Here is a 26,867-nt window from a genome sequence, read left to right on the forward strand (position 1 = left end):
TGATTGCAATCAATAAATCAATTCTTGAAACCATACTTTTATTAGACAAAAATTCGTTAAATATTCATCATGGGGATTGTAAAAGGTCATCAAACCAATTTAAAAGAATGCATTAAAATCATTAAATCAATAAACTATGATCATAATTATTAAATATGACCACCAATAAAATCTTTCTAATGATTCATAACAAGTCTTACTGACTCCGATATGATTGAATAAACATTAGAATGACCTTAAACCAATTAAATCTACATTTTATTAAATAACTACCTCTGTATGCTGAAATATTGACTACTCAGCTCTTATTACATCAAAATTGATGAATAGTGATTCTAAAAAGTCACTAACGCCAAATTAATAAATAATGTTATACGTTAATTTCACACTATTGATAAGAGTTATTGATTCAAAGTGGATTTCATAGTCGCCGAAATATTGGTAAATATAAATAAACAAAATAATTGAAACTTAGACAGACTAATTTAATAATGATCATCATAATTATTGTAGTTAATAATTCAATTCTTATGCCTCTCTTTTATTAGATAAAAATTAGTTAACTATTCATTGTCGGAATTGTAAAGGGCCATCAAAGTAATTATCACATCAATGTTTATATGAAACCGTCACTAAAATTGTTAATATAATCCCTATGACCCCACATTGATTTGAAATTATCTACGTAATCACTGTATTAATCCATAAAAGTGAATAGAAATCAATAACGTAACTGTAATGACTAAATATCTTATTTTTCTAAAATAAATTAAATAAACATAACAACGGATATAAAACTATATACATTTTTTTTTAATGATGCATATAAGCGGTTATCAGACTAAAATATATAAGTAATTATTGCTATATTAATTATTAATCATTTGATATATATTTACTTCTATTAGCCAGACCTTGGTTCGTTCCCTATTTCACAATATAATCAAAGGATATTAAAGAAAATTTAAAAAAAAACATTACAAATTGTTTCGAGAAGCACTTATATAGACCTAGAACTAAATGAGTATTTAATAAAAAAATTGTAAAAGAAAAGTGATGATTTCTTAGATGACCCTTTGTCACCGCAAAGCTAAATAAATAATCACCTTAATGATATTCTAAAATCGATTAAATAATTACCATTAGGATGAGCCTGGAACGTATTAAATATTTACCATAATGATTTTAAATATCATCTATGAAAATCCCATTATGAGCCTAATAAGTTGCTATTGACATAAAAATGATTAAATAAACATAAAGATTATAAGACTTTTAAAGTCAGCATGGAATTGAATAAGGATGATTATCATAATGCTTGATTTATTTTTTTTTAAATGATTAATTTATTTATTATGATTTAAATAATCTATCAGTGACCTACATTTTTAAATACCTAGTGTTTTTAAAATTAGTTCGCATGACTTGTTAGTATAAGTTGATGGAATAATAAAATGAACCGGAAACGAATGAAATTACTATTATGATAATGATATTGGTTGGATATTGGCCTATTTATTTTATAACTGTATGTTTTTTTTTTCATAACAAGTATATATCTGAAGTTATTATATGAATATTATATCACTAGAACATTTCAGAATCCTCAATTTTTGCTAAAAGTATATTAAATTTAAAATATTGTTATATCTTTCTCTATATTTTTCTTTATATAATTTTATGAACTGTAACTCGATAACAGTTTAACCGTTTTAATTTCACCTTACCTCCTTTGATATCTGATAAAAAAATTGTCATTTTATCTCTAAATAAATTGTAACAAGATGCTTACCTGCATATACACAACCCAGCAACTCCATTCTTAGGCAAACCGTTCTTCTGTGGATACTGTAGGGCAGAAGACGAATTTTGCTGGCAAAAATGGTGGGCATCAGTTTATGCATTTCTACTGAAGCGGTATCACTGTTTCCACGTAAAATCTACAAGAAAATATTTCACTCTTTAATCGATAATAAAATATAGATACAAAAAACAAAATATATAAGTGTTTCGGGGCATATAAGACAATTGCAATTATCCAGTTTACACCTGTAAATTGCTTCGTAGATTATGTAAACAATTCTCACCTTAGCATCTAAGTTTCCAATATTGCTAGCAGTTTAAGTAAACGTGTTTATTTACATAGTAAATGAGATATTGTGGACGTTACTAGTATACCAATCAACGCCAAACCTATTAAAATAACAATTAATATTAATTAACAATATTATTGTTTGCGAAGGTAATGGGGTAGGCATTTAGGTGTTTAATCAATGAGGTAGTTAATAATATAGTAATTATGGAAAAAGTGAGTGAAGAATAGAAAAACAAGCTTATTTAAGATATTCAAAAAAAATATGAACTCTGAAGTATTGTTATATGTCTTATTTATTTAGCTATTTTATTCGTTTAGCATTAACTTAAGAATATGCTTCTCTTTTAAATTGCAATATACAAGTTTTAATTGAAACTAGTTAAGTCAATCGAAATTAATCTAGTGGGTACTTTATTTTTAAATTTTCTTTTCAATGCGTAGTAATTTTTTTTTAAATTAGTTTTTCAAAAAATAATGCATGAATATAAAAAAAAAAGAATTTCTCAATGTATCTTGTTCATGATTTTTAACCTTTGTTACTTTTACTTAACCCTTAAAAGCATGAATTTTTTCTTTTAAGTTAATTTATGTGTAATAATGTTCTTAAGGATCAAAGAGGCCAGGAAAATTAATAAAAAAAATTTAAGGAAAAAATTATTATTTTTATTTTGAAAGAACTGATTGTTGCCAAATGACTACATTATGACTTAAGTGCTAAATTTATTCATTATGAAACTTTTTCAAACAATTGTTGTTTTTATTTAGGCATAAAGCGACACCACATTTTTCACATTTTGTGCGGGTAAAGCCTTTACAGTTAGGGTACTTGCATCTCATTTTTAGATTTTCAATGATGGGCCACTGATCAACTTGGTCTGTGCGTACTTCTTTTGGAGGCACATGTTGTGTTGGTCCTCGACTGCGCTTCGTCGCTATTTCATTTTCGACACTACTGATTGGCCTTCCACGCTTATTAGGTGCACCCTTCCCTACATTGCATAAACATTTTGCAATCTCGGCCCTCAAGACTGCCTGATTTAGAGTTTTTTTTCCTTTTTCTTGGTATACTCTTTTGTACAAAAGCCAAGCATTTACAATAGTCAAATCCAAGTAATGATAGAATATTCTTATGTACCATTTTCGACTTTTTCTTTATATTTTATATCGTCATGTGCCTGTTATATTCTCGAATTACATATACTTCAATTATTTTCTTCTCTTTTCTGTTAACTTTTGTTGAGGGTTCTTTCCCTGCAAAGGAAGAGATCAGAGCCACATACTTATTGCCTTTCCATATTACGTCGGAAACATCAATTCCATCAGTGGTTGAAACATATTCCTCACTAGTACCCCGGGGGGACTTTTTTAGAGCGGCTTCCGTAGAAAGTTTGCAGTCCGTTACCCTATTGCGCCTAACTGTACACAATGAATAAATACCTTCCTTGGCAAGATATACCATAAGCGGAATGCTGGTGTAGTAGTTGTCATGATATAAGCGAAAGTTTTGTTGTCGTGGTATAATTCTTGATAATCTGACCACAATATTGCCAGTAGAACCCAGATCAGGTTCGTTATTCTGCCTTTGTAAGTTATCTTGACCTGTGTAGATTTCAAATCTAAATGCATAGCCTGAGATCCCCGCCAAGACGAAAAATTTGAAGCCCCATTTATGAGGCTTCATAGGCATATAAGAACTAACTAAAAGAGAGTCACAAAATATAAAAACAGTAAAAATAAAAGAAAATAATAAATGGATAAATAGCGAAATTCTTAAAATCATGAGGCAAAGGGATGATACTTAAAAAAAATCAAAATCCGGGTAATCTATTGTATAATGATGAATTTCGAAAAATTAAAAATAAAATTAAAACACTGAAAAATCAATTTTTTCGTAAGGAGTAGGATCGTGCAGGAACTGATCAAAAAAGACAGTGGAAATTTGTCAATAGTTTTTTTAATAGCAAACCGGACAATACTCAAATAGACTTTTTAAATATAAACGGCAAAATAATCAAAGAGCAAAAGGATATTGCTGATAACTTAAACTTATATTTTTCGCAAGTTGGTGAGAATATTGTCAAGGAGTTAAACAATGAAATTCAAATTTTAAATAATGATAACATAGGTTTTGAATATTAATATTGAACCAACCAACCCAAATGAGGTCTGTGAGATTTTATTGGAGTTAAAACGTAACTCTTCTCCGGGTGAAGATGGAATGACGGTCTTATACTTAATTAACTTTAAGGATCATGTTATAGGTATTATTTCAAATTTAATAAATAAAGTATTTACTACTGGCGTGTTTCCTCAAGAATTAAAAAAAAATAAAATTATTCCAATTTTTAAATCTGGTAAAAAGGTACAAATGAACAACTACCGACCTATTACTGTTATAAACACTCTATCTAAAGTCCTGCAAAAAGTTATTAAGAAAAGGTTAATGAATTTTATTGATAAAAATTCACTGCTTGATCAGTATCAATATGGTTTTGTTAAAAATAGTAGCACTCTTGCTGCTACTGTTGATTTTATTAGTACCATTTCAAAGGCATTAGATCAGGGAAAAATTGTGGTGGTAATATTTATTGATTTGAAAAAGGCTTTTGACGTGGTTAGTCACGATTTGTTGATGAGAAAACTGCAGGATTTGGGTCTGGGGGCACTTTTCTTAAATCTTATGAATACTTATTTGGTGGATAGAAGGCAGTATGTTGATTTGAGCGGTATTAGCAGCGAATTATTAACAAACAACTATGGTGTACTACAGGGGTCGGTACTCGGGCCGCTATTGTATGTATTATATATTTTAAATCTAAAATCTGCAAAACTAAATGCACGATATTTTACATTTGCTGACGATACGGCTCAATTATACATAGGGGAGAATGAGCAAGAACTTGTAGAAATAATTAATAACGATTTAAGTTTGTATTATAAATGGTGAATTTCACATATAAGACACAATTTATGTTGTTCAAGCAAAAAAATAAACATATAGGTAATATAAACATTAAAATAACTAATTTTAATTTAGAAAAGACATCCTGTGTAAAATATCTTGGTTTGCAAATAGATGAATCTCTTAACTGGCAAATGCATATAAATAAAATTACACAAAAAATTCTCTCACTCATATCATGCATATATAAAAGTAGGAGCTATTTAATACATAAAACCAAAATGAATGTATATAATGCCTTTTTCTTATCACATATAAGATATCTTTTACCTATATGGGGTACATGTTGTAAAACAAAATTTAGTGATGTTCAAATAACACAAAATAAGGTACTTAAAATAATGTTTAATTATGAGATAACTACACATACAGAAACCCTGTATAGTGAACTAGGCATTTTTAATTTGGAAAAACTGTTGATTCTTGAACAATGTAAATTAATGTATAAAATCTTAAATAAACAATTAAAATGTAATTCCTGTTAACATTCTCCAACGAAATTCACAGCTACAACACCAAATCTCAATCCAACTTATATGTAGTATATAGTAGAACTAATATAGGAATGAACAGCCCAATTGACCGCGCATCTAAGACATACATATAATGAATTGCCTAATAATTAAAAAAAAATAAAAATAAATAAATTAAAATATTTCCTTTCTACATAGTATATTATAGTTTTATATATTTTATTAGAAATAGGATTAATATCGTATAATAATGGTAATAGTGATAGTGGTAGAAATGGTAATATAATGCACATTATTTATCTTGGGAATAACACTAATTTTTATTGAATATTCTACAGTTCTCGAGGCTAGAGCTATATGCACTGTTTAGAGTTGTTAAGTTTGTAAAATTGAATTGTAAACTTTATTTTCAGAAATATATGCTTGTTTTCAAAAAAAAATATATTGCTTCATATACTGCCTTACTTTGGTAAAGCACATTTGCTCATCAATACTAAGATGCTGCTCTAGTGATACAGAGGAAAATTTTTCATTCAAATAATCACATAAAGGTCTTATTTTGTGAAGTCGGTCATGACCAGGTTGATCTCTAGGTATAAAGCTATGATTGTCATTGAAATGAATGTATTGGCGAATCTGTTCAAATTTATTTACACTCATGACATTTATCACTTGTGGAAATTCTAAATCTTCACTCTAGAATGACCGGGAATTAGGCATATATATTAGATTAATGACATATATACTAGTATTCCTACATACTGCCGGATGTCAACATCCGTAAATGTCGGAGGTTTTTCTGGTTTTGCTTGAAAACTATAAAGATTCGTTTATTGTACAATCTTGTTTATCAGATCTTCAGAAAAAAAATAGCTAAAAGATTGATACGGGATGTCCAGCTGCATGATGTTATCATTAAGCTTTGTATTTCCGTGAAAGCGTAACTGATCCTCATTTAGCTCCAAACACTTCCGCTTCCAGGTGATGTTTTTTTTTTGTTTTACACCTTTTACTGGTTTTTTATTAGGGGGTGGGTCTTGCTGCTTGGAGCAAGATGGCAAGCTCAAATCAATATCGTTTGACTCATTTTCTATAGTTATCTCTTCTGCGCTGTCGCTTATAGACTCTTCAATAAAATCTTCCTGTGGGTTGTAGGTTCTATCCTTCAAGCTTTCCGAGTCGCTCTCAACTTCATCGTCACTTTCCAGACCTGTAAAGTTTCCCCAATAATCATGCAAGGCTTGCTCTGATAGAATCTTTCTGGAACGTCGTTGATCACTCATCCTGTAACAAAAAAAAATTATATCAATGCATACTGTTGCCGAAACGCAACAAAGCGTGATGTCAGATTTAGTTCCCGAATGCATAATTTAGACAAAAAGCAACATAAGAAAATCGCCTATTTACAAGAAATATAAAAACTATTTTGAAACTACGCACTTATTGAAATAAAATACATACCTTACTTTTTATAAAACACAATTTTTGAACAGTGTAGCTCTTATTTTTCTCAAGTAAACGGCACACTAAATTCTATTTCCTACTAAGCGTTCTGCTGAATACGTTAAACAGCTGATTATATTCCGCTACAAGTTAGAGTCTGTACACCTAGATCCCCGATTGTTTCATGCGATGGTATGTAAACAATTTACTACACGATGCAGCGCGCTGAATTTCCTACCTAAACTCGTTCGTTATTGGGAAAAATATGTATGTTGACAAAAGTCAACGGGATGCATTTAAGGGTTAAAATGCTTAAGAGGCAGATGTACATCATTATTCCTCCCTATTTTATTGGTTATCAAATTGTTTTTTTGCAAATGCAAATCCACATAGAAAATTAGAAATGAAATTTTATTATAATATAGAAAAAATAAATAAAAAAGTTTAGTTTTCAATCTTATATCTTAGTCTAAGATTACTGCTTGAAGTTGGCAGGTAAATTTGAAGATCCTTTTAGGGTGAAAAATAAAGTGGGTTACTGCATTTATGAACTTGAGGATATGCATGGGAAATCAAGAGGAAATTGGCATGTGCAAGATCTTAAATCTTATTATGATGAAGTTGGAAACTAGCTACCCATTTAATTTATTTTTTTTATTTTCAATTGCCTATTACTTAGCAGTAAAATAGTTCCCTGCATCTGACAATGCATACAATCTTTTCCAAACTAAATCACCAATAATAAATTCTACATTTCGACGTCTTAAGTTATATTGATCCCTAGATTTCTGGCCTGCTTGTAATAATTTCTTCGGTACAAATTCCCTTAGCTTCCCTAAAGATTCAACCCTTTTAATGGAATTCCCCTGAGATTGATGAGAAGCTATATTTTAGTTAACGTCCCTATATTGAAAAAATTCTGATGCATGCAAAATCATTTCAGTACCATAGTTAATAAAGTAAGGCGTTTTACTTGTAACTTCATGAGTTGCTGTATTAATTGCACAGGCTAAAGCTGCTAGGTTTTCATCCCATATTCTATGATTTTCCAAAGCAAAAGCAATTAACATGGATTTTAGTACTCTATTGACTCTCTCTGTAACATTAGGAGATGGATGATAATTGGGATTATACATGATTTTAGATCCATATTTTTTTGCTAAATTTCGAAATTCTTTGCTCTTAAACTGTACCCCATTGTCACACCTAATAACCTCTGGAACTCCATGAAAAAGAAAAATATGTTTCTCAAGAATATTGTATATTTTAGCAGAATTAGCTTTCCTAATGGCAAAGAAACGATTAAATTTACTAAATACATCAGTGACCACAAATATATACATATTGCCACGTTTACTCTTAGGCAAAGAACCAAATAAATCCATACTCACAACCTACCAACAATGTTTAGGGACCAAATTAGAAACCATTAGGCCTGCTGGCTTCTTTTGTTCAGGTTTGATTTTCTGAGAAGTAACACAATGTCTCACAAACCTTACCACGGTCGACCTCATCCCTAGCCAATAATACAATCTGCCTATCTTGGGATAAGTCTTATAGACACCTAAATGACCTCCTAAAGGCGAGCAGTGGCAGCTTGCAAAAACCTCGTGTCTCCTATCCTTAGGAATAACTAATTTCCAATAGTCAGCAGCGTCACGTAAATCTGGGCAATCTAACCGCACATATTCATAAATCTTGTCCTCACGAACTCTCCAAAGAGGAAAATCTAATGGATTCCTGATAATTCGATCTCTCAATTTAATATAACAAGAAGCACTAGTTTTATGAAAATCATGGTTGGAGAACTAAACAGAATCACAATTTACCGGGACATTCCTCGATAAAGCATCCGCTACTACATTATCGCGCCCTTTCCTATGAACTATTTTATAGTCGAATTGCTGCAGCCTTAAAGCCCATCTCCCCAATCTACCTTGAGGATTTTTAGAATAATAATAAAATGATGTATTTCTTATGAAATTAAGTAAATAAAGTTAGAAAAATACAAATTCTAGAAGATTCAATTTTTAATCTTATATTGCCATCTCTATTTGAAATATCTGAATATTCTTTCACAATTTACGAAAAGAATAATTTATAGATTAAGAAAAATAAATGTAATATTATTCATTTATTTAGTAATATATTTTATTAATATAAAATATTTATTTCTTAATTTCAGATGTAAAAAGCTGAGTAATGATAAGGAATGATGATAGAATCGTGTTATTTTTTCTTTATAGTTTTACATAGAAAACTAAATTTCTGGAAAATCTAGACCGTAATTTATAATAAAATAAGGACATTAAAAAAAAGTGGAACAATTAAGTTTTCATATTGATATCGCCATCTTAGTCTAACATATTACGAAGAATTATACTAAGATAAAATGTGATGTAATATAGTGCAATATAATCTGGCCCAGCGTGGCCTTTTGCATTGCAAACGTTGGCGTTGTTGATTTCCTGTATGTCCTCTGTCCCTATTCAATGCGTCAGATATCGACAAACATTTTAAGTGACTATACTATTCCTATATTACCACCTGAATCACAAGTGCCATAAAAAATTTGATTTAATAATATGTTTTTATAGGTCATTGAAACAATGCTAAAAAAATACAGCTCAAATAAAAAACCTAATTAAAGTAAATTAAAAAATCGTTTTTCTATTTGTGTTCTTCTCTTTTCTTTTAAAAATATCTGTATATAATTTAAAAAACTACGCTTTCTTGAACAAGACTATTATTATAAGGCATCACTCAACCCTATTCCGATTAAAGATTTTGGGGTTGCAGCTCACCCTCGCAAGGGGTGAGGAAAAGAGCCATTTTTTGTTCTTTACTCCCTCGAACCTTAAAATCAAGAAACCAAATATAGGAATTTTATAATTTTTTCTGATAATAATACTGCTTTGACAACATTATTAAAAAACCAGAATGTTCTTTTGAAAAGAATTTTTGTCCGACCAATATTACGAAAGTGGATTTTCTTATATGATTTTCATTTTTATTATATTTCTTTATGACTAAAAGTAACAATATTCGCCAAATTTCTGAATCGACATAAAAGCCACATAACTTTTATCCTTATTTTTCTGCTACTTTTGAAAGATTGATAAAATGCTCGAGTATTAACCCGTCATTGATGAGAATATATGACTGTCGAACTTAGTTTTACATCTCCAAACCTTTAAATCTTAGAGTTTCCTCTTATTTCTTCGACCTCGACAACCCCTGCCCTACTTTAGGAGATCTTTTTCCTACGAAAGTGCATCCGTTTCAATTCGAACTCCAAAATATATTGCTTTCAGGGGCTTTGATAGGGAATCAGACGTCGTAATGTTTACTTTAGATGTCGGCATGTGTCTTAGTTTATTACGGATTTTTCACTAAAATACCTAGTTTATTAATTTATTTATACACATAAGCCAAAATAGTTTAAAAAAGGAAAAGTAGCATGATATATTAGCTCCAAAATAGCGGCAAATAATGTGGAGGAACGCGAAATACGGGTAGGGGTTTAGAGCGTCAAAAGCCTAATTTACTTGGATATTTGCTTAACCCATTAAGGGGGTATCAATTTGATTACGGGTTACGATTTCTACCCTCGTCTGTCAAAGGAACTTAGTTTGGTATAAGGGTTATGTGTTTTTGACGAGAACCGAATAACACCCAGTTCAAACAAGGTTTTGTGATTTGTTTTAGGTCAAAACTAAATTGTGTGTAAATATATTTAAGAAATGCTCTCCTCTATGCTTTATATTTTGTTCTGGTTTTTAAGTATTTTATAAGATGAATTAGTTTATTCTTTTTGGTTATATTTAAATATCGTTTTTTTTTACTCCTAATTCTTGATTTAAATTTTTAAATAACACTACTCTCCTAATAATAATTTCATGCACATTCGCCATTAATATTAGGAACCGTTTTGTAAAGGTAAGCTCGAGATGAAAAAAAATAAATTAGACCTGTGACGAAGTTATTATGAGAAACACTAAGTAATTTTTTATAGTTCTGGATAATGTTTTGAAAAAATGCCATATATTTATGTATACCTATGTATGTTTTTTCCGCTTCTTGATCTTCGAATTCGAAAAATGTTAAATAGGTTTCTCTATTTTCTAGGGATTCCTGTGCTGATTAATATACTATTTTCTGGTAAAATAGCTTCTTATATCCTCTAACGGAAATATTTTTAGCTGATATATGATATTCTACAAGTCTTATCACAAAAACATCCTTGTTTATAAATAATAAATTAGATAATTGCGTATCACGTCTCATTAAGTTATGCCCTAAACTATGAATTATTCAGTAATCTCTATATGGTCGAATAACGCTGTATTAGAAATAATAGGATTAAGTGCTTAAATAATGCTCATCTTTGTCTTTTAGATCTAATTTTTCTCCTCTTAGTGTATTGGTAGTAGTTTGGTTATAGTTTTTAACCTTGTTACTTTTACTTAAGAGGCGAATGTAAATCATTAAATTTAAAAGATATTACACTTTTTTTAAGCCCTACTTTATTGATCATCAAATTGTTTTTTTGCAGATGCAAATCTACATAGTAAATTAGAAATGAAATTATATTATAAAGAAAAAATAAAAAGAAGTTTATTTTTTTATCTTATTCTAAGATTTCACAAAGAACAATATTAAAATAATATGTTTTTATAAAGTTAAATAAATATAGTAGGAAAAATAGAAATTCTCGAAGATCTATATATGATTATCGAACTCAGTTTTAAATTTTCAAATCTTAGAGTCTCCTCTTATTTGCGGAGTTGTATATAATTTCTTTGTTTATGGTTTAACGATTCAATATTTATCTTATATCCTAGAAAGGTAAATATATAAGCTGAAACTTACATGATCCGGTTTAGTGGGTCATATTTTTATTTTTAACAAGTGAAATGCATCTATAGAACTACTGAAAATTACTATTCAACAGGATGATTTCATTAAAGTAAGTAATCAATAGCGGTCAGAGGATCTAATTTTCCACAAAGACGGAGTACCTCTACAGTCTTACATCCATTAATATAATTTTTGGATGGACAATAGCCTGCCAGATGTCCTGTTCTGTCGCCGTTTGATTTTTGAACTAGGAAAAAGTGAAGAATTTCAAGGTGGACATTTTTAATACTGTTTCATCTAAAAATAAATGTAAAGAAGACACTAGTAGAAAATTACGATTTTTTTTAATATAATCTCGTATTTTTTTGAGTCTCCGTGACTATTTTTATTTAGTAATTGATAAAAAAAAATTACTATCCTTTTTGTCCTTATTTATTATTAAACCTGATGATTGGAGCTTGACATTTTTAAAGAATAATGTATATTTAGGATCAAAAAAATAGTTTTAAAAAGAGGTAACACTCAAATCTCCATTCTCTTTCAATTTTTTTTGCTTAGGAGTTAATATCTATAAATTAAGCCTTAAAAATTACTGAGTAAAGGATTTTTATAATGAAAGATTTTTATAATTAAAAAAAAAACATTTTTTTAAATTTTGAAATAGAGTACCATGAATGCGTTCAAAGTTTAAATTTTTATTCATGTAATCCAATTTAAATAATTTTTTTTAATAAAAATGTACTTACATAGTTATAATGCTCGATAAAAAAATATCTACTGGTTAGGAGTAATTTGGGATTAAATCACGCATCAAAAATACATTTTTCGAAAATATAAGATGTATAAACAAATAAATTTAAAACAAGTTAATATAATTCTAATATTAATTATTGGTGTTAAATTTATTTTTAAAATATTATATAATTGTTATATATATATTATAACAAAATAAATAAGTTTAGACAAATAATTTTTTTAAATTATTTTGAATTTAATTTTTAATTTTACTGGACTAAGAAGTACGCATGAAAAGTGAAAGTAAAGACGCGCGCACCCCCCTGTCTACCCCCACACTGTCTACTGACTGTCTTTTGGGGGGGCGGGGGAAGGGGGGTTCGCTGCACTTGCAAGGTACTTCAGTCAGTCTTGTTCCGGCATCGGTAAAAGTAGGATGGAAGAAAGTGTTTCCCTTGTGGTTCTTATGGTAGTACAGTATCATTGTTTTGTGAGTATGTGGTTCCTGTACAGTTGGAGTAAAAGGTAAGTACTGATTTTTTTTTACAATTGCATGCAATTTATTTGCTAAATTCACGTCTACATGAAATCACTAAGGAGTTATGTACAAAATGCGGATTTTAATAAATTCTAATATTTTTCCAACATTTTCTAAAAACTAAGGGAAATTTATTCGTTAAATTTCCACTTTTTTAAAACAGTAAAACATTTTCTTTAAAACACTTATTTTCTCTCAAAAGTGTCTTGTGTGAATTTATTCGCTAAATTCACATTTGAATAAAATTAGTCGGGGGGTTAACATGTAAATAAAAATTTCCCTTTTCAAAATATTTCGGTGAATTTATTCGCTAAATTCACATGTACATTAAAACACTAAGGGGTTATATACAAATGCGGATTTTAATACACTCTTATATTTTTCCAAAGTTTTCTACTGTGCTGTCTAATGACAGTAAACGGAAGAAAGTGTTTCTCTTGTGGTTCTTATGGTGGTACAGTGTCAGTGTTTTGTGAGTGTGTGGTTCCTGTCAAGTTGGAGTAAAAGGTAAGTACTGATTTTTTTTCATAATTGCATGCACACAAATTCATATTTTATTAGTAGCAATTTTAAATTAATTAATATTAAATTTAGTCGCTAAATCCACATTTAAAGAATAGAACTGAATTACTATTTTATTTTTATTAATGTATCTGGGCATTCTTGTTAGTAATGATTTTTTTAGCATGTTTATTTACGATTGGATACTGAATTCGCCTAAGCTTGCATAAAGAAATAAAACAAATTATGTGAATGTATTCGATAAATTCACATTTACATAAAATCACTAAGGGGTTATAATACAAATATGGAGTTTAATAAATTCTAATATTTTTTCAAAATTTTCTCAAAACTTGAGGAAATTTATTCGTTAAATTTCCATCTTTTAAAACAGTAAAACATTTTCTTTAAACACTTTCATATTTTTTGTCAAAAATGTCTTGTGTGAATTTATTCACTAAATTCACATTTAAATAAAATTAATAAGTGGGTTAAGATATAAATAAAAATTTCTCGTTTCAAAATATTCCGGTGAATTTATTCGCTAAATTCACATCTTCATGAAATCACTAAGGGGTTATGTACGAAATACGGATTTTAGTAAATTCTAATATTTTTCCAACATTTTCTAAAAATTTAGGGAAATTTATTCGTTAAATTTCCATCTTTTAAAACAGTAAAACATTTTCTTTAAAACACATTAATATTTTTTCTCAAAAGTCTCTTGTGTGAATTTATTCGCTAAATTCACATTTAAATAAAATTAATCAGAGGGTTAACATATAAATAAAAATTTGTCTTTTCAAAATATTCCGGTGAATTTATTCGCTAAATTTACATTTAAATAAAATTAATCAGGGGGTTAACATATAAATAAAAAATTCTCGTTTCAAAATATTCCGGTGAATTTATTCGCTAAATTCACATCTACATTAAATCACTAAGGGGTTTTATTACAAATATGGAGTTTAATAAATTCTAATACTTTTTCAAAATTTTCTCAAAACTTAGGGAAATTTATTCATTAAATTTCCACTTTTTAAAACAGTAAACTATTTTCTTTAAAACACTTTAATATTTTTTCTCAAAAATGTCTTGTGTGAATTTATTCGCTAAATTCACATTTAAATAAAATTAATAAGTGGGTTAACATAAAAATAAAAATTCCTCTTTTCCAAATATTCCGGTGAATTTATTCGCTAAATTCACATCTTCATAAAATCACTAAAAGGTTATGTACAAAATACGGATTTTAATAAACTCTAATATTTTTTCAACAATTTATAAAAGTTTGAGGAAATTTATTCGTTAAATTTCCACCATTTAAAACAGTAAAACATTTTTTTTAAAACACTTTAATATTTTTTCTCAAAAATGTCTTCTGTGAATTTATTCGCTAAATTCACATTTAAATAAAATTAATCAGGGGGTTAAGATATAAATAAAAATTTCTCGTTTCCAAATATTCCGGTGAACTTATTCGCTAAATTCACATCTTCATAAAATCACTAAGGGGTTATATACAAAATAAGGATTTTAATAAACTCTAATATTTTTTCTACATTTTGTAAAAGTTTGAGGAAATTTATTCGTTAAATTTCGACCATTTAAAACAGTAAGACATTATCTATAAAACACTTTAATATTTTTTTCTCAAAAGTCTCTTGTGTGAATTTATTCGCTAAATTCACATTTAAATAAAATTAATCAGGGAGTTAACAAATAAATAAAAATTTCTCGTTTCAAAATATTCCGGTGAATTTATTCGCTAAATTCACATTTACATTAAATCACTAAGGGGTTATAAACAAAATACGGATTTTAATAAACTCTAATATTTTTTCAACATTTTATAAAAGTTTGAGGAAATTTATTCGTTAAATTTCTATCTTTTAAAACAGTGAAACATTTTCTTTAAACACTTTCATATTTTTTCTCAAAAGTATCTTGTGTGAATTTATTCGCTAAATTCACATTCAAAATTTTCTCAAAACTTAGGGATATTTATTCGTTAAATTTCCATCATTTAAAACAGTAAAACATTTTCTTTAAAACACTTTAATATTTTTTCTCAAAAGTCTCCTGTGTGAATTTATTCGCTAAATTCACATTTATATAAAATTAATAAGTGGGTTAACATATAAATAAAAATTTCTCTTTTCCAAATATTCCGGTGAATTTATTCGCTAAATTCACATCTACATGAAATCTTTAAGGGGTTATCTAGAAATCATACAGATTATAATAAACTCTAATATTTTTTCAAAAGTTTCTGAAAATTTATGGAAATTTATTCGTTAAATATCCACCTTTTACAACAGTGAAACATTTTTCTTTAAAACACTTTATTATTTTTTTTTGAAATATATGAATTTATTCGGTTAAATTCACAATTAAATAAAACAGAAATATAAAGGGGCGAGGGAGCATAGGAAATTTATTCCTTAAATTTTTTCTTTACGAAAATTAACCTCTCTTATTAACTAAATCTGACACAAAGATCTCATAAAAGTCAAACATTATTATGAGGAGTTCTAAAAAACAACGAAAAAAATATTTATTGGCAGATTTATTCGCTAAATTTGCATTTTAAACTAATTTTATAATAAAAAATATTTAGAATTTATTAAATTCTTGGAGGTTTTCTGTAGGAAATTTATTTGTTAAATTTCCTTATTAAAATTGTTTTTTCTTCATAAAATAATTATAATAAAAGTTTTTATAACTACCACTAAATGAGATCTAAATAAATTAGTATCCAATCGTAGATAAGCAGCCTAGGCATTTATGATATATCAATTTCCTTTCAAATTTTAATTTTTTAATTGACAAAGCATGTAACCAGTGTGCTCTTTTTCCTTGAAAAATTGACAAAGCATGTAGCAGTGTGCTAATTTTCCCTTGAAAAATTGACCAAGCATGTATCAGTGTGCTCCCCTGAACAAAATTGACAAATCATGTATCAGTGTGCTAATTTTCCCTTGAAAAATTGACCAAGCATGTATCAGTGTGCTCTCCTGGACAAAATTGACAAATCATGTATCAGTGTGCTAATTTTCCCTTGAAAAATTGACCAAGCATGTAGCAGTGTGCTTCCCTGAATAAAATTGACAAATTATGTATCAGTGTGCTAATTTTTTCCTTGTGTGCTTCCCTGAACAAAATTGACAAATCATTTATCAGTGTGCTCATTTTCCCTTAAAAAATTAACCAAGCATGTATCAGTGTGCTCCCCTAAACAAAATTGACAAATCATGTATCAGTGTGATAATTTTCCCTTGAAAAATTGACCAAGCATGTAGCAGTGTGCTTCCCTGAATAAAATTGACAAATCATGTATCAGTGTGCTAATTTTCCCTTGAAAAATTGACCAAGCATGTAGCAGTGTGCTTCCCTGAATAAAATTAACAAATTATGTATCAGTGTGCTAATTTTTCCCTTGAAAAATTGACTAAGCATGTAGCAGTGTGATTCCCTGAATAAAATTGACAAATTATGTATCAGTGTGCTAATTTTCCCTTGAAAAATTGACCAAGCATGTATCAGTGTGCTCCTCTGAACAAAATTGACAAATCATGTATCAGTGTGATAATTTTCCCTTGAAAAATTGACCAAGCATGTAGCAGTGTGCTTCCCTGAATAAAATTGACAAATTATGTATCAGTGTGCTAATTTTTCCCTTGAAAAATTAACCAAGCATGTATCAGTGTGTTTCCCTGAACAAAATTGACAAATCATTTATCAGTGTGCTAATTTTCCCTTGAAAAATTTACCAAGCATGTATCAGTGTGCTCCCCTGAACAAAATTGACAAATCATGTATTAGTGTGCTAATTTTCCCTTGAAAACTTGACCAAGCATGTAGCAGTGTGCTTCCCTGAATAAAATTGACAAATTATGTATCAGTGTGCTAATTTTTCCCTTGAAAAATTAACCAAGCATGTATCAGTGTGCTTCCCTGAACAAAATTGACAAATCATTTATCAGTGTGCTAATTTTCCCTTAAAAAATTGACCAAGCATGTAGCAGTGTGCTTCCCTGAATAAAATTGACAAATTATGTATCAGTGTGCTAATTTTTCCCTTGAAAAATTGACCAAGCATGTATCAGTGTGTTTCCCTGAATAAAATTGACAAATTATGTTTCAGTGTGCTAATTTTTTTTTTTTAAATTAACCAAGCATGTATCAGTGTGCTTCCCTGAACAAAATTGACAAATCATTTATCAGTGTGCTAATTTTTCCCTTGAAAAATTGACCAAGCATGTAGCAGTGTGCTTCCCTGAATAAAATTGACAAATTATGTATCAGTGTGCTAATTTTTCCCTTGAAAAATTAACCAAGCATGTATCAGTGTGTTTCCCTGAACAAAATTAACAAATCATTTATCAGTGTGCTAATTTTTCCTTGAAAAATTGACCAAGCATGTATCAGTGTGCTTCCCTGAATAAAATTGACAAAGCATGTAACCAGTGTGCTTTTCCCTTAAAAATTGACTTAGAGGAATGGTTTTTAGTGGGTCGGGGCTGAAAAAGGCCTTAACCCCACACTATCCCGGGCCGGCCCGGGGTGTCTGTTTGCAGATTTTTTTAACCTCTCTAAAAAATAAAAAAAAAAAAAAACGTTGGTAAGTATGTTTTAGGCAATCCGAGACATAGAGGAATCTGCATTAGAGGATAATAAAGTTTAAAAAGACGAAACCTGGCCAACTAGTTGAAGGCATTTATAATTTAAACACTTTTACTCATTGCAGTAAGAATTTTTCTTTCATCGGTAGTTGATGAATCTTTAACTGCCTGAACTGAAATTACTTAATATAATTCCAGGTAGTTAATGATTAGAATATAAACAATATATAGGTTATTAAGAAAATTCCGGAAAATTTTTTAAATTATTTGACAAGAACACTCCATATATTAAGCACTAATATAGCTACCTATATATTTGTACATTCAATCTTAATTCTAATAATCATTTTTGAAAGTCAATACTTACATTACAAAATTATACGATAGCAATCGTAATTCATAGTAATTCAATAAAAAAATGGTAATCCAAAATAAATTTTTCCCAGTAATGCAGAATCTAGTATTTATTTCAATACTTATGATGAAGTTTTAAAAGATAACCCAGTTAAAAAAAATACGTTGCGATGTCATTAGGAAAATATTATAAAATTGGCTTCTAAATTAGTTATAATATTTTAGTAAAATTTCGGTTATAGTTATTCTTAAATTTAAATTAAAACTAAAACTTTAGAAGTACGTTTTTATAATCCTTATCCAAAAAAAAATGGGTTTAAATTTAATATTTATACTAAGAAATTAAGATTATTTAATGAAACGAATTGGAAACTGTACGTTAATTGAGGTTTTTGTTATGGCAAATCAAGATAAAAAGACTTAGACTTGTGTGAGCATAAAAAAATATCAAGAAACCATAGCCACAGGTTCAACACATCATTTTATTAAAATTTAAAATGATATTTTAACATTATACAGTGACTACTTAAATATAAGATATAAGTATATAATAAATCTTTTTGAGAAACTTTCGAAGTCTTGTAGGCTGTGTGAACTAACCATCGGAAGAACTATTTATTTTATTGATATACAATTTTATGGTAAAATGGCTGCTGATAACTTGTAACAAAAATCTTTTTACCTGATTGACGATTTTCTGAATATCTTTGTTACAAAAAATTACTTCTTTTTGCGCAAGTAAATAATTAATTATGTAATTGTGTATCAGATTCCATTAAGTTATGCCTTAAACTTTAATTATTCAGTAATTTACACCGAATACATAACCGAATTACGTTTATTATGCTGTATGATAAATAATAAAAAAAGTTATATAAATTAATATTCTTTATAGTTCCTAAATAAAAAAATTTATTAAATGTGTAAATTCTTTATGCTCATATTCAAATCACAAGGTTTTGTGACTCGCTTTGGGTCAAAAAAATATTATTTTTATTTTACCTTTTTAAAAAAATAATAAGCAAAGAATGATATTTAAAAAAATACCTTTGCCTATAATGCAGAACTAAAAAATAGTTTTTTATTACATTTATTAGGTTAAGTACAATTGTTTTTACTAATTTTAAATTTAAATTCAAACAATATATACGTACAATAAATATGTTTAAAAAATTTGATATAGAAAATCTTTAAAACAGATTTCTTGCCATATAGGCTCCGTGAACTAAGTATGTATTTAATGAAAAAAAAAGTTACGATTTAAAACAAGTTAAATTTTGAAAAAAAGTTCTTTGTCTTTTTGTCTTTTAAATAAGTTTTTATATAGAATTAGTTATCTAATAGAAATACCTTTACCTAATTTACAATTTTTAATGTTTTACTGCTCTTATCTGCACCATTAAATTATAATTTAATTAAATGCATACCACATATATTTGAGTTATGCTTTAAACTAGGAACTACTTACTAATCTAAATATAGTCAACTAACTTATAATTAATTTAAATTATTAAACATGAAAATATGGGTTAACTTAATCATTAAACAAGAGTTGAAATAATGTTTATTTTTTGTTTTTTATTTTCTTTTTTAATCTTATAAAGTAAAAAATTCAATAAAATAAAATGTTAATTTTTTACGCCTATATTCAAATTATGACGTTTCGGTCATAGTTTGATATTCTTCAATGAAAATTAAAGTTACAATTCATATATTATTATACCATATAAACCTTGGTAGAATGTTTAGTTCTTTTTGCATAATTTTTTAAGTTAATATTCCTATAACGGGTAAAAAAAAATTAAAAAATTCAATTATTGGAAGAATAATTATTATGATATAGTAACATATAAAGTAATTTTTAAATTTTTTTGAATAAAATATTTTGGTGATATAAACTATTAAAGTTATATAACATAAAAAATATGATTCTCTAGTTAAATTAATATTAAATTTATCTATTTAAAATCAACAATATTTTTTTACAAATATTGTAATTATTCGAAATTAGAGTCACTAGAAATTTAAGTCTTGATTATCTATCTAAAGAAACTCAAGCAATGACTGAAAAAATTATGTAAAAAACCTTCTTTTAACCTTGTTTAGTGTTGCAAACAACTATGTTACTAAATTATATACACATCTTTATTATTAATTTCTTTTTGGGATTAATTAACTTATTTAAGTATTACTAATTAAAAATATTCTTCCTTATATTTTGTTTTATCTGTCTGTGTAACCTGTTATATTTTTCAATATCTTTTTATTATACATAATAGACGTCTTTTTAAATATTCTCTAATTTATTGATTAATATTCTTCTTTACTTCCTTAACTTAATGATAACATTTAAAGTACAACCGTAACTCCCACTTATGGACTTTGGAATAACCCGCTTTAAAACATCTAGATTTTTTTGTCTAAATTTAAATATTAAAATAGTCAATCTAATAATAATTTTATAATTATTCTCCGTTCTTAGCTTATAGGATCAGAACTATAATTATTTTAAATGAAATTAATGTTTTTTTATTGCCGATTTATTGATTCTAGTCTAAGCGTTTGGGTTTTTAATTATTTCGTTTACACATTAAACCATAAGAAATAATTCAGTATATTGTTTTCCAAGTCCTGTTGCATCTGAAACTTGGACGTTCCGGTAACCGGGAAAATCGAGGGCAAAGTTCTATTTACACATTTATTTCAACGTTCGATCGATACGTACGCCTCTCTAGGGATTCACCAAACTTCTGGACTAAATTGCAAAAGTTCAGGCGACATTCAAAAAGTGCAGATGGGTTTCAAATTTTGCTTAAAGGGCAATCAATCTCTCCTTTTCAACGTTAAATATATGGAATACTTTGATTTTAAATGGGAAATTATCTATTGCAAACACATAATTATTATGCTGAAATGTTTATCATGACTTTCTTAGATACTTTTTTCAATTATCATTTTTTCTTGTGTATTATAGTAAATGGGTACTTTTTTACCTTGATAATGGATTTTTATTTACAAAAAGATCTGTTTTAGATATTCAATTCAGATAAATATAAAATGAAATACATGTGCTTTATAAGTGATACATTTTCTTATCATTTCTCGCATTAAAAATGTAAAAAGAACATTATAAAAATACCTTTTTCTACTACCGTACATAAAGTATTCATCTTACTCACTTCCCAGGGTTTATAAAGTCTTACTTTTTTACGCATTAGTGCCTAAAAAGACTTTTTTTTACGGACTAGTTCCTAAATGCGTAAAGTATGTTGGTATTTTTATTGTTTTCTTCGGTAGTAGAAAACATTTTGTATGTTTGTCGGGTGATTGGGAATCCAATACGCGAATTTTTTCCTCAAAAAGCCAATTCTTAACAGGTCATAAGGTGTGTTTAGGATCATTATCCTATTGAAAAATCCCTGACAATGCCAGATCCTCTTTATATGGCAATATAAGTTTTTCCCTAATATCTCAACATTAGTCTAAGTATTTCTACATCTATCAATTCTGACCAGTCTCAAATCGTCCAAAATACCTTTAAGCTGAAAAGTACTAAAGCACATTAATTTAAGTTCCAGTCTTTGTGTTTTAGTAATTTTTAAATGCTAGTCGATCATAAAGATTTCCCATTATAAGGCGACGTCTAACAGTCATGTCAAAAATCTTAATTATTTATCCTGATCAGTTTTTTTTTTGGTCACTTGGTCTATTTTTGACGAAGTTTTTTGTGAATGACTTTTAAATGCAGGTTCCACAGTTTTTAGTTGTAAATAACACTTAATACTTTTTTTACAGTATGTCTTCTTATGTCAAAATGTTTAGAAATGTCAATTTGCTTCTCTCCTTTTTGGTATCATGCAACTATTTTATGCTTAAAGTCAGCGTTGTAATAATTGCATTTTTGGCATTCTACTTATTTTCACTTGGTCATACTTCAATGTATCTGTTTTATTACTAAAATACATTTTTGATTTAATATAAGGTAATTGTAAAATATAGCAACAAAATTAAATGCTTCCATACTTTTGTTTGTCACTATGTATACAGAGTCCTGCAGCATTTTTTTTAAATGGAATGCCATTCTTTTTATTTTATTTTTAAGACCGTCTTAGGCTACCTAGTATACGCGCTAAATATGGCTGCTTTGTCATGCGCAGTTTGACCGCAATATTTTTTTTTATAAAAAAAAATCTAAAAATCATTACATCATTTAATTTCATCTTGATACTAGAAATGTTAATTCAATGTCAATATTGGACTTAATTGGGATTCTAGAAGAATGGAGAATTACTTTGACTTAAATTGTTTCCTTCTGTCATATACAAGGTGTTCGTAGTTAGCAATCATATTTTACGAATTCCAAAGCTCCATTTCTCGCTTTTTTAAATGGAACACCCTGTATATTTTTTATCCATTTAATGAAGATTTAATACATGAACATTTTTTATTATGTAAACATATTAGCTATCTTTAGTCGTTTTTAAAATATTCACGATAATTATCCGTAGATAATAAAATGGTTAAATAAGAACCAGGAATGCCAATCCACTTTTCTCGAAAATTTTTATCAAGCCACTCTCGAACTATCAAAGTGTAGTGCGCGGAAGCTCCATCCTGCTGAAAATGTATATTATTTTCATTCAATAATATAGCACCATGTTGATCTACTTGATTTTCCATAGATTGGATGATGGAAGGGTATATTGCATTTTCTAAAAGGTTTAAATAAATTTCGCCAGTCAAATTTTCTTCCAAAAAAATTGCCCGATTATTTCATTCCCATAAATTCCTGCCCAAACATTAATTTTTTGGGGATATTGGGTATGGCCTTCCCGAAAAACATGCGGATTTTCATTATCCCAGTATTTACAGTTATGTCTGTTCACCAGGCCATTTAAAAAAAAAGGTCGATTTGTCACTGAAGCAATAGTTCTTTATTAAATGGGAATCGTCAATTCGCTGGCACATCACTTCACAAAATGGAATTCTCCCATCAAAATCATCTTCTCTGAGTTCATGAAGAATATGAATTTTATAAGGAAAGAACTTTTTTTTTTTAAACTTTATGTACGGAACCAGTGGAAATATTTGTTAGTTTTGCGGCCTTTGGTATAGACAAAGTTGGATCCATAGCAAATTTTCCTAGTATTTCAACTTGGCATGCTTTATCGACAACTCTATTTTCATATTTTTACTTATTGCAAATCGATCCCGTCTCTTTAAATTTTTGTATCAATTCTAATACGTATTTATGGCTCACGTTTTTATCTTGACACTTTTCATTAAATGCTCTCGCGGTTCTGCGAGCCCACCGATCTTGAGCTCCATAAAGGAAAATTATTTCTATTCTTTCGGCTAGCGTATACACCATTTTATTAACTCACTGGTTTAACTAAAATTGAAAAATTGCACGCGTCAAACTAACAGTTTTAATAATAAATCGCCTGCTTTTTAAACGCCTTAAATATGTAAGGTATTGCAGTGTTTTTTTGTAACTATTAGGTAGGTTTTGCAAAAAATATAAGTGAAATAAATACACATACAAAGTTATAAGACTGCAAAAATTTTTGCAAAAAACTTGAAAACACTCTTTTTTCTCGCAAATAACGGTTTACATTCTTTACTTAAAAAAATAAATAATTTGCTTGAACTAAATGTACTGTTTGTTACCACACATTTTAACTTCTAAATTGCTTGTATTTTTTTTTGATGATCTATTATAAAAAATGTTATTGTTATTACTTTCTTACATTAGATATCATGGTAATAGATTTGCCTAAATTTAGGATTAATCAATAATAATAACAGAGATTTCGAACGTTAGAAGTGAAATGGAGATACAGAATAATTAAAAAAATATATATATATTTTACCAATTTTCATAAGTAACTGAGATATCTGTCATCAAAAGATATTTGCATATATTTTGATGACAGATTGTTGTATATACAAGTTTTCAATTATCTACTTCTTTTAATATTGTGATTTATTCTTTAAAAATAATTATTTTAAATTATTGTATAAGTAAATAAAAATTCAAGAAAATTAAGTAGATAACTTTATTTACATAATTGTTCATAAGCTTTATAAAATATGTAATTCACTTTTTAGCAGATTCTTACAAACATTTTTCTTTTTAATGGATGACTAATGTAATGTTTTTTTTTTAAATTTGTAAATAGTTTCCTTTTAAGGTTAGTAGGTTTCTATTAGTACTTTTATCACATTAGATATCAAGAAATATTAGGTTATTTTTTGTTTTGTCTACTTTTCTTGTGTCCAAAGTCTGTTTAATTTTAGTTTTTCTAGTAAATTTATTGTATTAAAAAATTGAGTAATAATATTATTAAAAAAAAAGTTTCCAGTTTTAGAGATCCAATGATAATAATGACTACTTAGTAATTCAGCAGTTACGAAGAGAAATGGAATTTGATATAGATATTTTTTATAGGACTTACGAGTATCTATATATATAAAAGAGTTTGTCCTGACTGATTGACTCATCATCGCAGAGCCCAAACTACAATAGCTAGAAACGTGAAATTTTGCCAACGGGTTCCTTTTATAATGTAGGCACCGGATAAGAACGGATTTTTTGAAATTCCACCGATAAAGGGTGTTAGCGATATGATAAATATCGCATAGCGGCGTAAAACTGATTACTAAATACGATTGAAAAAGTGCCTCTGTATTATTTATATTTTGGTAGACATAACAACAAGGCGGGTCCATGCGAAACTGATACCCGAGAGGTGACTCGACTCAGTCTTACCGCTGCATCTAACGAATCATTTTTAAGATTATTTGTGTCTTGGTCTTATAATAATTATATTAATCGCGTCCCTTAACTTCAAGAAAAATGGCGTGGCAATTGTGGGTTGCATGTACTCGTACTATTAATGAGGCGAGGCTTCGGATTTTATTTTTGTGTATTGTCCATTTACTATTATTGGAGGCCTTCTTCGACCTTTCTTCTATTTTCACGCGAGCAACGCCGAGGGTATTCAGCTAGTATAGCATATATAATAATTCGTTAAACGAGTTTTGGAGTGACAAAGAATGTATAAATTGTATAGACATTACAAAAATTAAAAAATTAACGAACATTTTTCAAGTTGCCTATACGACATCAAAATCAACTCAGGTTCCATTATCGCTACAGGCATAGTTCCATTGCGATTGGTAATGTGACTAGGGTTGAAGTATATGACCACTTGAAAAAAATTAAACCCAAAGGACAAGTAAGCCGAAATAAAATTCCCGCATTTTTTTTTTCATGATTATGCATGCGTATTGGCAAGACTAGTTTTTAATAAATGTATAAAAAAATTGCAATTTAATGGTAGTTTTCTTAATATCTTGAGTATGCATATTTTACATGCATTTTTTAAAATTGAAACAGCAGTTTACACGACTCTCAGCATGGGTTTATAAAAAGAAAATCGACAGTAATTAATCTTTTTTTGTTTTATACAATTTGTGGTGGATACTTTAGATACTCTGGATTTCAAGTGGATACAGATTATTCTAAAGTGTTTGATCGTTTGGATTATAGTAGGTATTTTACTTGAAAAGTCTCATTTTTTGGACCCAGTGTAATCGTAATTTTAGAATCATATCTCTACAATAGACGGAAGTTGATCAAATTTGGTGGTTAGTCATCTACAGTTTATTGCAACTTCGGTAATTCCCCAAGGATCTGTACTTGATGCGTTATAGCTTAATATCTTTTAAATTAATATTCTGGATAATGGCAATATGCTATATGTAGATGTTGCAATTCCGAAATTTACTTTTTTGAACTAAAAAAGTGACTTCCATCGGCGATGCGGCTCCTTATATACTCGGCAGCACACCGGAAGGTTCTCGCCAACCTTAAAAATATCATACGGTGTGCTACTTATGTCATTCCGAAATGACGGAGAATCAGCTGGTTTCTCGATGTTTACACTATAGTCGGATTACCGAACAGATGAAGTAAATGATGTGCGCGAAATATAGGCCCGCCCATCGATGCAACCTTGGCAGATTTAGACGAGGAGAATTATGCCTACTTATTTTAAATTATTTTACCGTACAGCTTTGCTTTGTAAGCAGCTTTTTTTAAAATATAAGACGGTCGCCTGTAAAATGGGTCCAAACCGATTTCGAGGTTGTGCCAGGTAATGATATAATTATCCCTTTGAAGTATTTTGTTATGCAAAGTTATGTTAATATATTAGAGTTTACCGAAAAGGGATACGTAATCCTTTTAAGTAATCGTGCCAGGTCAAACATTTAG

At 28.5% G+C, this 26,867-nt stretch overlaps 1 protein-coding gene across 2 annotated transcripts in view; it reads right to left on the bottom strand.

Moving 5' to 3' along the window:
• LOC126739476 (discoidin domain-containing receptor 2-like) overlaps window positions 1–26,867 on the bottom strand; it is a 305,530-nt gene that overhangs the window by 97,063 nt on the left and 181,600 nt on the right. For both annotated transcript variants that reach the window (XM_050445155.1, XM_050445154.1), the window contains exon 5: window positions 1,793–1,940. In XM_050445155.1, the coding sequence (XP_050301112.1) occupies window positions 1,793–1,940 (148 nt within the window). The remainder of the gene's footprint in view (window positions 1–1,792; window positions 1,941–26,867) is intronic.

The sequence above is a fragment of the Anthonomus grandis genome, chromosome 8 (assembly GCF_022605725.1).
Source record: "Anthonomus grandis grandis chromosome 8, icAntGran1.3, whole genome shotgun sequence".
Taxonomy (NCBI): Eukaryota; Metazoa; Arthropoda; class Insecta; order Coleoptera; family Curculionidae; genus Anthonomus; species Anthonomus grandis.